The 13,989-nt window shown below is 42.6% G+C and overlaps 1 protein-coding gene across 5 annotated transcripts in view; it reads right to left on the reverse strand.

Annotated features, from left to right (window-relative positions):
* DOCK8 (dedicator of cytokinesis 8) overlaps positions 1 to 13,989 on the reverse strand; it is a 224,196-nt gene that overhangs the window by 28,428 nt on the left and 181,779 nt on the right. For all 5 annotated transcript variants that reach the window (XM_089913260.1, XM_022573565.3, XM_089913261.1 and 2 more), the window contains 8 exons: positions 12,150 to 12,332; positions 11,688 to 11,820; positions 10,634 to 10,721; positions 5,706 to 5,802; positions 3,872 to 4,006; positions 2,661 to 2,813; positions 1,436 to 1,594; positions 684 to 784 (listed from right to left, as the gene is read on the reverse strand). In XM_089913260.1, coding sequence (XP_089769386.1) covers positions 684 to 784; positions 1,436 to 1,594; positions 2,661 to 2,813; positions 3,872 to 4,006; positions 5,706 to 5,802; positions 10,634 to 10,721; positions 11,688 to 11,820; positions 12,150 to 12,332 — 1,049 coding nt within the window. The remainder of the gene's footprint in view (positions 1 to 683; positions 785 to 1,435; positions 1,595 to 2,660; positions 2,814 to 3,871; positions 4,007 to 5,705; positions 5,803 to 10,633; positions 10,722 to 11,687; positions 11,821 to 12,149; positions 12,333 to 13,989) is intronic.

Consider the following 13,989-nt stretch of genomic DNA (forward strand, 5'->3'; position numbering starts at 1 on the left):
ACATGCCGCGGAGCAACTAAGCCCGTGCGCCGCAACTACTGAGCCTGCGCTCTAGAGCCCGCGTGCCACAACTACTGAAACCCGCGTGCCTAGAGGCCGTGCTCCGCAAGAAGAGAAGCTACTGTGATGAGAAGCCCGCGCACCGCAACGAAGAGTAGCCCCCGCTCGCCGCAACTAGAGAAAGCCCGCGTGCAGCAACGAAGACCCAACGCAGCCAAAAAAAAAAAAAAAAAGTACTACCCTTCTTATGACATCGCATCAGAACAATTTTGCCTTTGTAAGTAGTTTCTCCTAAAACAAGGACTATAAGACAAAATTTTAAATGACAGAGTAAAATATGATTTCTAAATAAAACTTACATGTATGTCTGAATATAAGTGGAAAAACATTTCAGAAATAATTCATGTAACAGGTGATAGTTCTCTTCTCTCATTCTAAGGTAAGTAGAAAATAATTTCAAAAAATAAGTACCTCCCTTTAAATTAGGGAGATCTTTCTGAAAACGTGTACATGAATCAACACCCTCTGAATGGTGATTTTCTACCGATTTCTAAGTACAGTTTTGGATGTCAGCCAAAACACTGTACTCACATTTCCTGTGATCATTATATTGATAAGAACTTCATAGTGACAAACCCTAGATCCTCAAGTGACACCCTTTTGATTTTACCAGAAAAGTTTACCTGTACATGAGATCCATAAGCATCTCAGGATCTTCCTGAAATTCCCTCATTTTCACTGTGTCATATAAGATGCTATTCAGATTGCAGAGAAGTTCTTCCACCTGCAAAAAAAAGTGTACGCCCCAAACAGTCTCAGCTTTGGAGTCCATGGTAACAAGTTAGGATGCATTGAAAGTCCAAGGGGCAGCCATGGACAGGCTTCGCTAAGACAGGAGAGAGCACAGGTGAGGGGAGTCTAGACTGGATCCTCTTTGACCTCACCTTTGCAGGTCCAGGCACTTTTGAGGCCCAGATGTGAGTTGGCCCTTGGGATCCATGAATTAGTCCTGAATCGTTATATTATCTTCCCTCTCAAACACCTTCTTGGTTAAATTAGTTTGAACTAGTTTCAGTTATCTGCAACCTGAAAGCCCTCAACTGTACTCTGGAACATCAGAGCTTTTTATACCAAGTAGGAGGCAGCTTAGGACCTCAGCTTAGATTCCATCTAATATATATCATAATACGTTATATAATTATCTGTATCATATGACATAATTATAATATATATATTTCACAAAAATTATATAATCCATAACTATATATGCTATATAATATATTATATGGAGTTATATATTACCTACATATACACATGCACATATATATGTATGTATAAGTATGTATATGTGTGTGTGTGTGTGTACACACACATACATACACACACACGAGTTTACAACTGGCTGATCACAGACAAGGCACGCTTTTCAGTCTACCTGCATGGGGAAAGGAGTGGTCTGCATGTCTGTGTCCTCTTCCGCGTAGGCCAAAATTGTCCTCAAGGATCTTCTCAGGTACTCCTCATTAAAGTCTGGTGCTTTTCCCACCAAAGATGCCAGAGACATGGTGACTTGCATCTTTACTCTTGCAAAGTTCTGAGTCAGGAAAAAATAATGATGGAACAAATAAGAGGCACTCAGCTAGTAGATAGTTGAAGGCAGTAGAGCCAGATACCAATAACTCTCCGGTGTTTCTTTAACCCAGTCTCAATCATTTCCTTTTTTTTCCCAATGAAATATGAGCTATACTTCGCTCAAGACTCATACTGTTGTTTAACTGGTTTAAGTGGCTATTGCCCTGACATAAATCTTTCAGTTCCTTTTAAGTTTTCATTGAGGACCTGGCCAGCTCCGTGCAGCAAGGCTGGAAGGTTCCTACAGAGTTGGGTCACAGGATGTCTCCCTTTGTGTCAAGATTCCTCTTCTTGGAACCTTATTTAAACTGTAAAGAGGAACAGGATCTCTGTGGGCAAGATTTCTGAGATTTCTGGATTCTGGGTAGGCAGCAACTTTGTTTCTCCTTTCCTTCTAGGCCCATGGAAAACTGTGGCTATTCCAAGGGCCTCTGGCCTCTGAGGAATGTCCTAAAGGCTTTTAAATAGTTATACCTAATACATTCTGAGGGCCCTGCCTTTCTTCCATGGGCCAAGTTATCTTTTCATATCAGTTGAGCACGCTCATTAACGTGACTACAGATGTAAATTCCAAAAGAACATACTAAAATCTAGACAAACTAAGACGGTGCTGTAATAAAGCTGAATTCCAAAGGCTGCTAAGTTTCAATTAACACTCAGGTGTGGATGATAGCGATCATTGCAAATTCTCTTCCACAGGTCATTCTGGTACCAATCAGATTTTAGAAACAGGACAAACTCTTCTGAAGTCCTAATTCTGTTGTATTTTTTTTTCCCCACACATGACAACCTTGAATCTACACGTATTTGTTCATTTCTTATTGAAACACACGGATGGAAACCACTGCATTCATCAATCTTAATAATTTACTTCTAGAAGCAAAGTCAAACAAAAGCTGCTATCCATCTACATGCCCAACTGTTTCCTTCCCACGTGGCAGAAGTCAACTGCAATAGTGCACACTCTTCCTCCCCCAGGGCTTCGCACTGACTCTCTCTGCTGATTCTGGGTCGCCCTGGGCGCTTACGCTGGTGGCTCCAAAGCTGAACCTCATGAGGAGGTAGAGAGTGGCGCAGGCTTGGCTCCGGGCGACGTCCATGCTGCTGCCGCAGTGATGCAGCACTCGCTGACACAGGTCCGCGCACTGATCCACTTCCTCCTCAAACAGCAAGTCGCCGAACTAGGAGAGACACAGGGGCCATAAGACGTCACTTGGCACGATCGTACACTTTCTGGACTGGATGCCTGTTGAAATATGGAAATGGCTGCTTGGACAAGCAAAAAGCCCACAAGAATTAATGCGCTGCTCCATAAAGATGATGAGTTCCTTGAATCAGAAGATGAAGTGAAGCAACGGAGTCGACTTAAGATCTCATTATGAGCTGCTCAGCTAAGATCAGGGCTGCGTAATTAGCTGCACGGTTAGCCAGGCTGCCTTCCCTGCTGAAGTCCGAACTCTGAAGGAATTAGCCTGAGTTTACTGGGCTCCCTGGAAATTACTGGTGACTGAGAAAGAGCAAATGATCCTGACGGGTGAGAGCAGAGGGATTCCACTTTATTTTCTTTTTCTTTCCCACCCACCCTCCACGGCCACGCTGCACGGCTTGCAGATCTTAGTTCCCCGACCAGGGATCGAACACGCACCCCTGCAGTGGAAGCGCAGAGTCTTAACCACTGGACCGCCAGGGAAAGTCCCGGGATTCCACTTTCTAAATGTAAAAGATCCCAGATAGAAGGCATCAACCGAGATTTTCAATAAAGGGGGAGATAGGAATCTGCAATAGACTGTTTTACCTCAGGAAAATTTATATTCTTCAGGCTATGAGAAATGTATTTCTAAACCTTCTGCATTTTATGACATGATATTTTGTAAGATTTACGAATGGGAGTCATGTATAGGAATTGAATCTCACTCAGATAAGGTACTAAAGAAAAAGGGTGAAAAACAAAGTTGCTCAACTGATTTCCACTCTCATGTCTTCAGTGAGTAGCCATTTCAAATTTCTATAGTTGGGCCCACATTTCTAGTGTGAGAGGCACTGTTTTTCCTCTTTATGGTGAGTCCTGTAGAATCAGTGTATCTGCTTCCTTCCTAATGAGACTTAAGACTTTTACCGCAGTGTCACTTAACACAGTGGTCTGTGGGTTTTGGTGCACCTGAAGCAAGAAATGTGAAGCTAGATTGATGAGAATCTTAACTCTTAATTAAGAGTAAGAAAGCAAGTGTCCCATGCTTACCTTGGCAATGAGAGCACGGAGTGTCGCAAAGCAGTGAGTCAGGTAGGTGGTGCTCTGATCACAGCTCAGAGAATTCACCAGGACCCTTAGCACGCCTCCCAGCAGGTTGTCTTTACAGTCCAGAGCCGAGCTTGCCTGGGGGAACAGAACAGCATCAATGAATCCCTGTGCTATGCCCATGAACTGAGGGGGAAGACACAGGTGGGTGCTCTTGGCAATTAGCACAGGGATGCTGATGTTTCACCTCTCTCTGTCTATGATCTGAAGGGTTTGGGAAAGCACCCCGTATATCGTCCACTACCAGGCGAGCTGAAGACCTATTTCCACATGACTTTATTCCAAAACTCCCAATTGATTTGGGATTTATGCCTAATTCTGGGCTGCTAAACCAAGTTATAAGGTACACCTTCCCCCAATCCTGGGCAACAGCTTTTGGAATGTTCTTTCCTTGTATACAAGGCACAGCTTTTCTTGTGGGCTTTCAAACCACAATTGTGGGCTTCCCATTACAGAGTTGGGTTCCTACAGAGTTGGGTCACAGGATGTCTCCCTTTGTGTCAAGATTCCTCTTCTTGGAACTTTATTTAAACTGTAAAGAGGAACAGGAGGGAATAGGGGCTGCTTGTGGCAGTGATGTTTCTAAACAGAAGCTTATTTATCAGCTGCAGCAGGACTAATGTCCCCAAAATCAATGATAAATAAGTTTCAGCTTCCTTTGAAAACTGTAAATACATTTTGAGGACTGGAGTTAAGAATATAGCACTCAAAGCAGTATTGTATAAAGATATAATCAAAATGATGCCAAGTATTTTTTTTTTTTTTTTTTTGCGGTACGCGGGCCTCTCACTGTTGTGGCCTCTCCCGTTGCGGAGCACAGGCTCCAGACGCGCAGGCTCAGCGGCCGTGGCTCACGGGCCCAGCCGCTCCGCGGCATGTGGGATCCTCCCGGACCAGGGCATGAACCTGTGTCCCCTGCATCGGCAGGCGGACTCTCAACCACTGAGCCACCAGGGAAGCCCGATGCCAAGTATTTGATAACAAGTATTTATCAAAGGTACCATATACTTTTGTACAATAATCACTTTTTAAAAGATAACTTAAAAGTTGGATTACTAAGTTCAAATATGTTTCGACAATATTTCTTCTTCTAGCCCTCTAATAAGTGATTTTTCATTGGAAACATGTAAGGACTCATTTTTCAGGTTAACTAAAAACCCATTATCACCTAGATGTCTTGAGAATTTCTGGAAGCATTCACTTAGAAAATGAAATTAGTATGGTGAATTGTATTACTATAAAATTCACATTGATATAACACTTTTCTACAGCAGGGATGGCAAATTCTTGGTACAAATGATTTTTCTTCACTAATTTGTGTCCAAAACAGACATCATTAATCACACTTAGCACTCCTTTTACCTAGCCCGGTCATAATCTTAGCTCCCATACAGACATCAACGATAATTCAAATGGAGTTGACCTATCAAAAAAAAAAAAACCCTACCACCCCTATTCTAGATACTGAACTATAAGCCCACCACCCACATTATAAACTTTGCACATGCACAGGCAGATTTAACTACGAGAGTCAGTCTTTCAAGCACCTAACTCTTTCCAAGCAAGCTTCAAGTCAATGAATCCAGAAGGATGTTCGGTAAGTATCTCTGGAATTTGTAAGGTGGACACTATTGTAAATGGTAAACTTCCCAACTTCATTTAAACAAAAAGCATTTCATATCTTGTTTATTTCTTTCACAATTTTCTATAAAGAATTCCTTATTAAATTCTAGTAAACATATTCATGTTGAATAGATCAGTTGTTTGTTGTCCTCACCTGGATAATGTTTTCCTGCATATCCAGGATGATTAAATTTGCTTCGGTAGCTAGATTGCCACTGATCAAGGCTTCTTGATCTAACTCTGCTTTTGTTCTAAGAAACAAAAAGAGGTCAAATTAAAGTGCCTATCAAATCTGTCCATTTCCCAATGATGGTAATCTATATTCCAAGTGTAAAGAAATCTTCTGAAGAGTCAATCTTGAAGTGAAAACAAAGCAGCCGGTTACTGGTAACTAAGGAATATAGGTGCCTTCTGTAATTGGTGTCTGGTTAAAAAGGCTTTCTAGGTAAAGTCTCCAGGCTATCCCCATCCCCCCATTATGAATAATGATAATTAAAAAAATAACAAAAAGGGTAAAAAAGCAATTATTGGTTATTACTAGCAATTAGGTCAGCCAATCAGATTGGTGCTTAAAGCTTCAGGGTTGGGCTTCCCTGGTGGCGCAGTGGTTGAGAGTCCGCCTGCCGATGCAGGGGACACGGGTTCGTGCCCCGGTCTGGGAAGATCCCACATGCCCGTGAGCCATGGCCGGTAAACCTGCGCGTCCAGAGCCTGTGCTCTGCAACGCGAGAGGCCACAACAGTGAGAGGTCCGCGTACCGCAAAAAAAAAAAAAAAAAAAGCTTCAGGGTCATTCTTGCATTTCACCCATGAGAACCATCTCCTGATCTGAGCCAACAAGCCTCGGCAACAAGCTAGAGGAGGTGAGACTGGGTGTGATGTGAATTTGGCTAATCGCGATGCTGCTTGATTAGGAAAGGATGATGTTTCAGAACTCGGTCAGGGAAGAGTCAGTGTCTTGACTTTCCAAAGACTGCCTTGGGGTTGCACAGTCAAGTATGGACCTTTTGTCCTTTTCCAATGGGAAGCAAGGTTGCATTCCTGTGGGGCAGGCCATCTAACATCCTGCTGGACGTCAGTGATTATTACCCACGAGGGAATGGGAAATTACCTGGTGCTGCTTCTCTATTAGGTTCCTTTTTAAAGAATCAGAACATTTTATGCATTAATTTATCCATTCTCATAAAATCCAAGTGAAGATGGAAAGAGACATTTTGTATCTCCTAAATATAGTGGCCAGGAAAGGAAAGTGTGAAGAATTAACTTTCCCAAGATGTCCCAGTGGCCAACATGTTGCCATAGGGGTTGGGGCATCCTGATATGAGCTCAAAACTCTTGGTCCAGGATAATCACTTAGCTGCGCTTGAGTCCCCTTCACCCAATGATGGGGGCATTGCTATGGCTTACATACCATCAAGGGCTCAGAATAAATATTTCCCTGCATAATTTTATTTATTTTATTTTAATTTAATTTTAATGTTTACTTTTGGTTGTGTTGGGTCTTTGCTGCTCTGTGTGGGCTTTCTCTAGTTGTGGCGAGCGGGGGCAACTCTACATTGCAGTGCACGGGTTTTTCATTGTGGTGGCTTCTCTTGTTGCACAGCACGGGCTCTAGGCGTGTAGGCTTCAATAGTTGTGGTGTGTGGGCTCAGTAGTTGTGGCTCGCAGGCTCTAGAGCGCAGGCTCAGTAGCTGTGGTGCACGGGCTTAGCTGCTCCTCGGCACATGGGATCTTCCCAGACAAGGGATCGAACTCGTGTCCCCTGCACTGGCAAGCGGATTCTTATCTGCTGCGCCACCAGGGAAGTCCCTTCCCTGCGTTTTAAATGTTTTCACTATGGAGAACAGCATGGAGGTTCCTTAAAAGACTAAAAATAGAACTACCATACAACCCAGCAATCCCACTACTGGGCATATACCCTGAGAAAACCATAATTCAAAAAGAGTCATGTACCACAATGTTCATTGTAGCTCTATTTACAATAGCCAGGACGTGGAAGCAACCTAGGTGTCCATCGACAGATGAATGGATAAAGAAGATGTGGCACATATATACAGTGGGATATTAGCCATAAAAAGAAACAAAATTGAGTTATTTGTAGTGAGGTGGATGGACCTAGAGACTGTCATACAGAGTGAAGTAAGTCAGAAAGAGAAAAACAAATACCGTATGCTAACACATATATATGGAATCTAAAAAAAAAAAAAAGGTCATGAAGAACCTAGGGGAAGGATGGGAATAAAGATGCAGACCTACTAGAGAATGGACTTGAGGACACGGGGAGGGGGAAGGGTAAGCTGGGACAAAGTGAGAGAGTGGCACGGACATATATACACTACCAAACATAAAATAGATAGCTAGTGGGAAGCAGCCGCATAGCACAGGGAGATCAACTTGGTGCTTTGTGACCACCTAGAGGGGTGGGATAGGGAGGGTGGGAGGGAGGGAGATGCAAGAGGGAAGAGATATGGGAACATATGTATATGTATAGCTGATTCACTTTGTTATAAAGCAGAAACTAACACACCATTGTAACGCAATTATACTCCAATAAAGATGTTAAAAAAATTTTTTTTTTAATTAAAAGAAAATGTTTTCACGCTTAGGATAGGCTCTGTGGTCCCAAGCTGCTCTACATTTTTTCCTCATTCTCCAAATGATAATATTTGTGTAAAATAAGTGAAATTTAGAAGCTACTTTTTATTAATTTACTGGAGGTTTAGATTTAGAGCAAAGCTATCCAAAAGAAACATAATGGGGGCCACATGTGTCATCTTCTGTTTTGTAGTAGCCACACCAGAAAAAGCCAAAAGAAACAGGTGAAATTAATGTTAATATATTTTATTTAACCCAATATATCAAAAAATAGTCAATGTGTAATCACAATAAAACTTACTAATGAGATATTTTACATTCTTTTATTTGTGTTACGTTCAAAATCTGGCACGTATTTTTCACTTATAGTACTACCTTGGCTATTGTACTGGACAGTGCAGATCCAGAGTGACCTAATCTGGATTTTTTTTTCCAAATTTTTAAATTGTGGTAAAATACACATAACACAAAATTTACCACCTTAACCATTTTTAAGTGTACAGTTAAGTACATTCATATTTGTTGTGCAACCATCACCACTACTAATTTGATTTTTAAAAAGCCATTTTTTTAAAACGATGGCTCTCAAATTTGACTACACAAGAAACACCTAGGGAGTTTCACCACATACTGATTTCTGAGTTCTGCTGCTGGAGATTCCAAGCTAACTGTCCTGGGGTACACCTGGGCACTGGGAGGTTGTAAAAGCTCCCCAGGTGATTTTAATGTACAGCCCAGGTTGAAAATGACTGCTCTAAAAGAAACAGAGCCAAAATAATTGAAAAGTGATCTGAAAGAAAAAAGGTGAAAGACACCACTATTATAATTACAAAAGTTTTCCAAATAGCTTAATTTAGCAGTTACAATTTTACTATGTTTTCTCTTTTTAAAAAATCACCCCTGAAGATGATCAGAGGAGAATCATTAGCTCTGATTATGAGAAGTCCATCCTGTAGCTCAGGGCTGAGACTTGACCTGGAGCGGTTTGGTGCACCCTGCATGGAAAGTCTCAGTATTGTGTTGTTTCTGCCGCAAAAGGGAAAGGTTTTCCCAAACATCCACTCACACAGCCCAGGCAAACATGCTTTGTTAAGCTCTTCTTTTAATCTCATGGCCTAACCACCCAAGCAGTTCTGTGGCAACTAACTACATACAATATTTCTTTAATTTTGGGGGGGCAGGGGGCGGGTTTCATTGCCTGAACTAGAACTTATGCACTCTCAGAACCAATATCTTATAAATCAGTTCAGGGAACTTAGAACAAGCATAAAATACCCAAACCAAATGGATATTATTCATAAGACCAACAACTGGGCTGTGCAAGTAACACATACAATAAAAATATTTACCTCCTTAATGTTTTAAAATAAATTTGACTCCCAGAAGTCCCATAAGTGAGCCAGATTGATTCATTCTTGTGGTAACAACCAAGATAGTAACATATTTATTTACAAAACAACACTGCTACTCAAGTCTGCCCCATCTCCCATCCCTCCTTATGATGGGTGCTTTATACACCATGGGGATACCCTACCTATGCCTTGTCAAGTGTGTGTGTGTGGGGGGGGTGTCTTTAGCCGTATAATGTTTTGCCAGTGAACGCTAGGATTCATTAGGCTACCTGTTGCTAAGAGGAGCAGCTGTTATGTGTTATCTATTCAATTTCATTTTAGCACTCATATGTCCAAATTGTTGCACATATAGCAATAGGTATATAGCATATATTGCAATCCAAGCAGGATTTTTCTTCTTTCATTTCATTTTAGCATTGTTTTCTGATAATACATCATAATACAGATCGATTGTAGGACACACAGCAAAGTATAAAAAGGAAAACATCATTTACACATATTCTCAACACCCAAAGAAAACCATGGTTAATGTTTTGGTAAATTTCCCTCCAGTCTTTTAAAAATGTATTTACTATGTGTAGCTGGAGGTTTAAGATTGTACTCTAAAAACAAGTATCTGTTCTGCTTTGTTCACTTAACATTATATCATAAGCATTTCCCATACCATTAAAATGATTTGAAAACATTTAAATGCCAACCTAATATTTCATTACATATTTCCCTATTCTTAAGCATTAAGAATGTTCCAGTTTTTTTACAATTTTATGTAATGCTGACATAAATGTCCCTGAATATACATCTTTGTACACATTTCTGGAGTGTAAATATGGATTGAAATGATGTGGTCCTGGGTACCCTGTCCTGCCCCATCAGCGGCTTTTCTTAAGCTAGCTGAGATTGCTAAATATTAGTTTTCTTTAAATGCTTATCAGTGTGATAAATATTTAAGGGCTGGAAATCATAACTCTTTATACCTTTGATTATCCCGGGTCCCTGGATGAACTGAATTTACACAGATAATGATGTTTCATTTTCTTACCCTTGGAAGGATGTAGTTGTTTCAGTAATACAAGTAGCCTGGGAAAAATAGTTTTGAACTTTAGGTAAAAGTAGCACAAAGTTGCTGAGTGACTTACTTATCTAGCTTCTCATTAGCTTGCCGCCAATGTGTCTGCTCTTTCCTCCATCTCAAATTTTCATTTAGGCCTGGAAATCGGTCATTCCCTAGGAGTTAAGAAATGCACGACAGGAATTTGATTAGCAGTAGCAAGATAACCAGAAGTTCCGTAACAAGCTCAACTGAGAGGACTCAGCATCACTTCTCTGGCTAATTAGAATCCATGCTGGGTGCTGGTGGGAGACAAAGCCCACAACCAAGTCTGGGCTGACCTGCTCTTTGAGTGACAGGCTAGAGCTTAAAAGTACACCTGCCCTTCTGGAGTGTCAGCAAGCACATTTCTCATGAACACAGGGTTCCGGTGAAATTGGGGGTTCTCCCTGGATTATTGAAAAGGAGAGTGTTTGTGTTGAAAGAGGGTGTCCAACCACCACTGAAAAAGCTCGTCTCCTTCCAAGTTCCCTACCATGGTGTCCCACTGCTAGAAGGAGCTGTCACTCTGTTTTTCTTGAGCACAGTGAATAAGACTGAGGGTGCCTGAACACTTCACTCTATCCTACAGAGAAGAGCTCAGCTTTTTGGAGATCATTCCTAATGTGGTGAGATCCCTGAAGGACTGGCACACTCTGAGACCGTTGCGAGGACTGGATCCATTCTAATAGTGCCCTGCATGATTTGAGAAGACGATCTTGGAACCAGAACTATCCAGTAGAACTATCTACATAGACTATTCAAATATCCCGGGGAGAAGTGTCAGCCTTGAGGGAGACACCCTTTATCTCATCCTATGACTCACATTCTTGGACGGGACCTTTTACCACCACCAAGTTTGAAACAGAAGATGCCATTTGAGGACACTTCCAGGGTTCTTGTGATCTCAGGAAAGGAGCTTTCCCTGAGAGGAATGGGGCTAACATCACATACATCTTGCACAGAATCCCAGAAGCTGCTTGTCTCTATTACCATAACGTCTTAAGAAAGTGATGGTGTCTACTCATCATGTGGGGAGGACACTCCTTCCCACAAAGGGTACAAAGCTCTGCTGACAGCAGGGAAGGGCCGATCCAACACACCTGGAGCCCGGCAGCGCCGCATCATCTCCCCTCTGGCCCCTTCCCCACGGAGCAAAGCCTCTTCCAGCCTGGCCTTGACGTCCCTCGACTTCTGCAGAACTTGGGTACTGACTTTGTCAGAACTCTGTTTTCCCTGGATCGGACAGAAGCAGAGGACATTAAGTTTGGTTAGATCTCTGTTCATGGGGAGAATCCTAAAGACAGAACACTTCATGGTGACATCAGCCAGTTTGGACATGTGCTACACAAACACGCCCCAAAGGCTGAAATCCTGGTAATGGGAATGAGGTTCTCTCTGCAGAAGGAAGAGATCCTTTGCTGGTGGAATTATCATAGCTAGATAGGTTATGGATATACAAATAGGCTATGGACTTTAATACAGAAATAAGACAAAGTTAAGGATGCCCCCACTGCCCAAACAGAGAGGAACAGTGACAAGACAGGATAGAACTTGAGCAATACCTTGTATTCAAAACATGAGACACAGATGAAAAGGAGATCTAAAATCCTGTTTAGTTGCATTGATGGCAGGTCAGCAATCCACTTCCTAAGGAGGCTCTGATCAGCATTTTTCATGATCCAGAGGAAGCAAATCATGAGGTTTCGGGTTGTGTCGGCATTCAGCATGTTGTACTGCTTGTAGGGCTGGAAGCAGGCAGATTGGGAGATCGAAGTAGGGCAAGAGGCCGAGCAGCAGACACATTGAAAGGGATGCTATTTCCTAAGACACAGTAATGGTACTTTTCCTAGACGGGGATGTTTCCGGGAGCTCTGCCCTCCTCCAGCCGGGGAGGCCGTGTTCTTTTGAGCTGGGGGTCTCTGCAAAGGGGCTGGCCCAGGGCAGTATTCCAACCAGGCTTTCAGCCAGGGCACCCTCTGTTGCAGGAGCAGTGTGGTCTGGTGGTCTGCCCTGGACCTTGACCATGCCCTCCCCCAACCCAATCTCAGTGGTACACAGGGCCTTCCCAGCTGTGAGATCTTCAAGTATTATATTTCTCCTTCAAGCTGGCGACTGCAGGGTTGGACTTATAGCCAAGAACTACCCTGGGCTGGTTTCCCGAAATACCCTAACTGTTCCAGACTTAGCTTCTTTGTCGGAGTCCAAAGTATAAGGGTCGTGAACTGCTCAGCAGATTAATCAAGTGCATAATTCAGTGGAGGCCTCTGTAATGGGACTTTAACCACAATTTATGCTCTGCTGGCGGGGGGGAGGTGTAGGGGCTCAGGCTGTTTGCTTTCATACTTTGGCTGCAGTGTTCATTTCAGAGTGCTGAGCACACTTTCTGTCACTCATCCAATCAACACAAAGGACAATATGCGATTCACGTGGCAGAGCTAACATCCAACGGAATGTAGTGGTGAAGCTGCAGTGAGGTATTAGTTCATATGTGAGGGGAATGGTAGGTCTGGATGGGAATTATAGGGCTTACGAAATTATTTTAACTTTAGTTTTTCTGAGTCTGGCCACAAGAAGAAGTGAAATCTTTAGATGTACTGAGTATACACACAATATTATAACTTCATAGAAAATAACTTGTAAGAGGTGAAGGTTCTTGGGCTTTTGAGTTTCTCTGTTGGAGACAACAATGTAAAAGGCACACACCACGTCAGGCAGCTAACTTTGGTAAGAAGGTAGGAAGGTGGAGGAGGTCATAAAGCACACCATATTTATTCAACTGTAGGATGACTGATGTCAACTCTCCAGTGTTTCTTTTCTCTTTTTTTACCTCCTGTCCTTCAACTCTCATGGGGGTGTGTGGGGAATGGGGGAGTGCTGGAGGGAAGAGAAGAAAGTCACCCAGCAAAGCAGAATTAGGTTGAGAGGCTGCCTTCCCGGGAAAGAACTGAGCTGAGTTCTCTGCAGATACGAACGCTACACTGAAATGCAAAGTTAAATTAAGCTGGAGGATGCAGCGCTGTCCTGACAAAAGGATTGTCAGAGCTCAGCAAGGAACAGAGGTAGATCCCACCTCAAGTGAATCAGAGGTTGTATTCCTGCACGAGCCCCTCTTCAAGCCCATAGCGTCTGTGCAAAAGAACAGAGCCAAACAACTCTGCTTAGGCTCTCTGGGGACCTAGAAAAGCTGAAGAAGCTTAAGACACACCCTACCAAGTGCCCGGCCTCCTTCAATCTTTTTTTTTAAGGCAGACACAGAATGAATAATATACGCATAGAATAAACACAGTGCCAGCCTCCCACCTGAGGGAGCCTAGGTTTGATCTCCTTTGCAATATCTCAGGTTTTCCAAGTTCCCCTTTCTTGGTTTTCTGAGCCTTGAACTTGGCACCATTGAAACTGCCT

This window comes from Delphinapterus leucas, chromosome 6, assembly GCF_059928025.1.
Source record: "Delphinapterus leucas isolate spDelLeu-1000000601 "Yukka" chromosome 6, BTC_Dleu_Yukka2, whole genome shotgun sequence".
In the NCBI taxonomy this organism is placed as follows: Eukaryota; Metazoa; Chordata; class Mammalia; order Artiodactyla; family Monodontidae; genus Delphinapterus; species Delphinapterus leucas.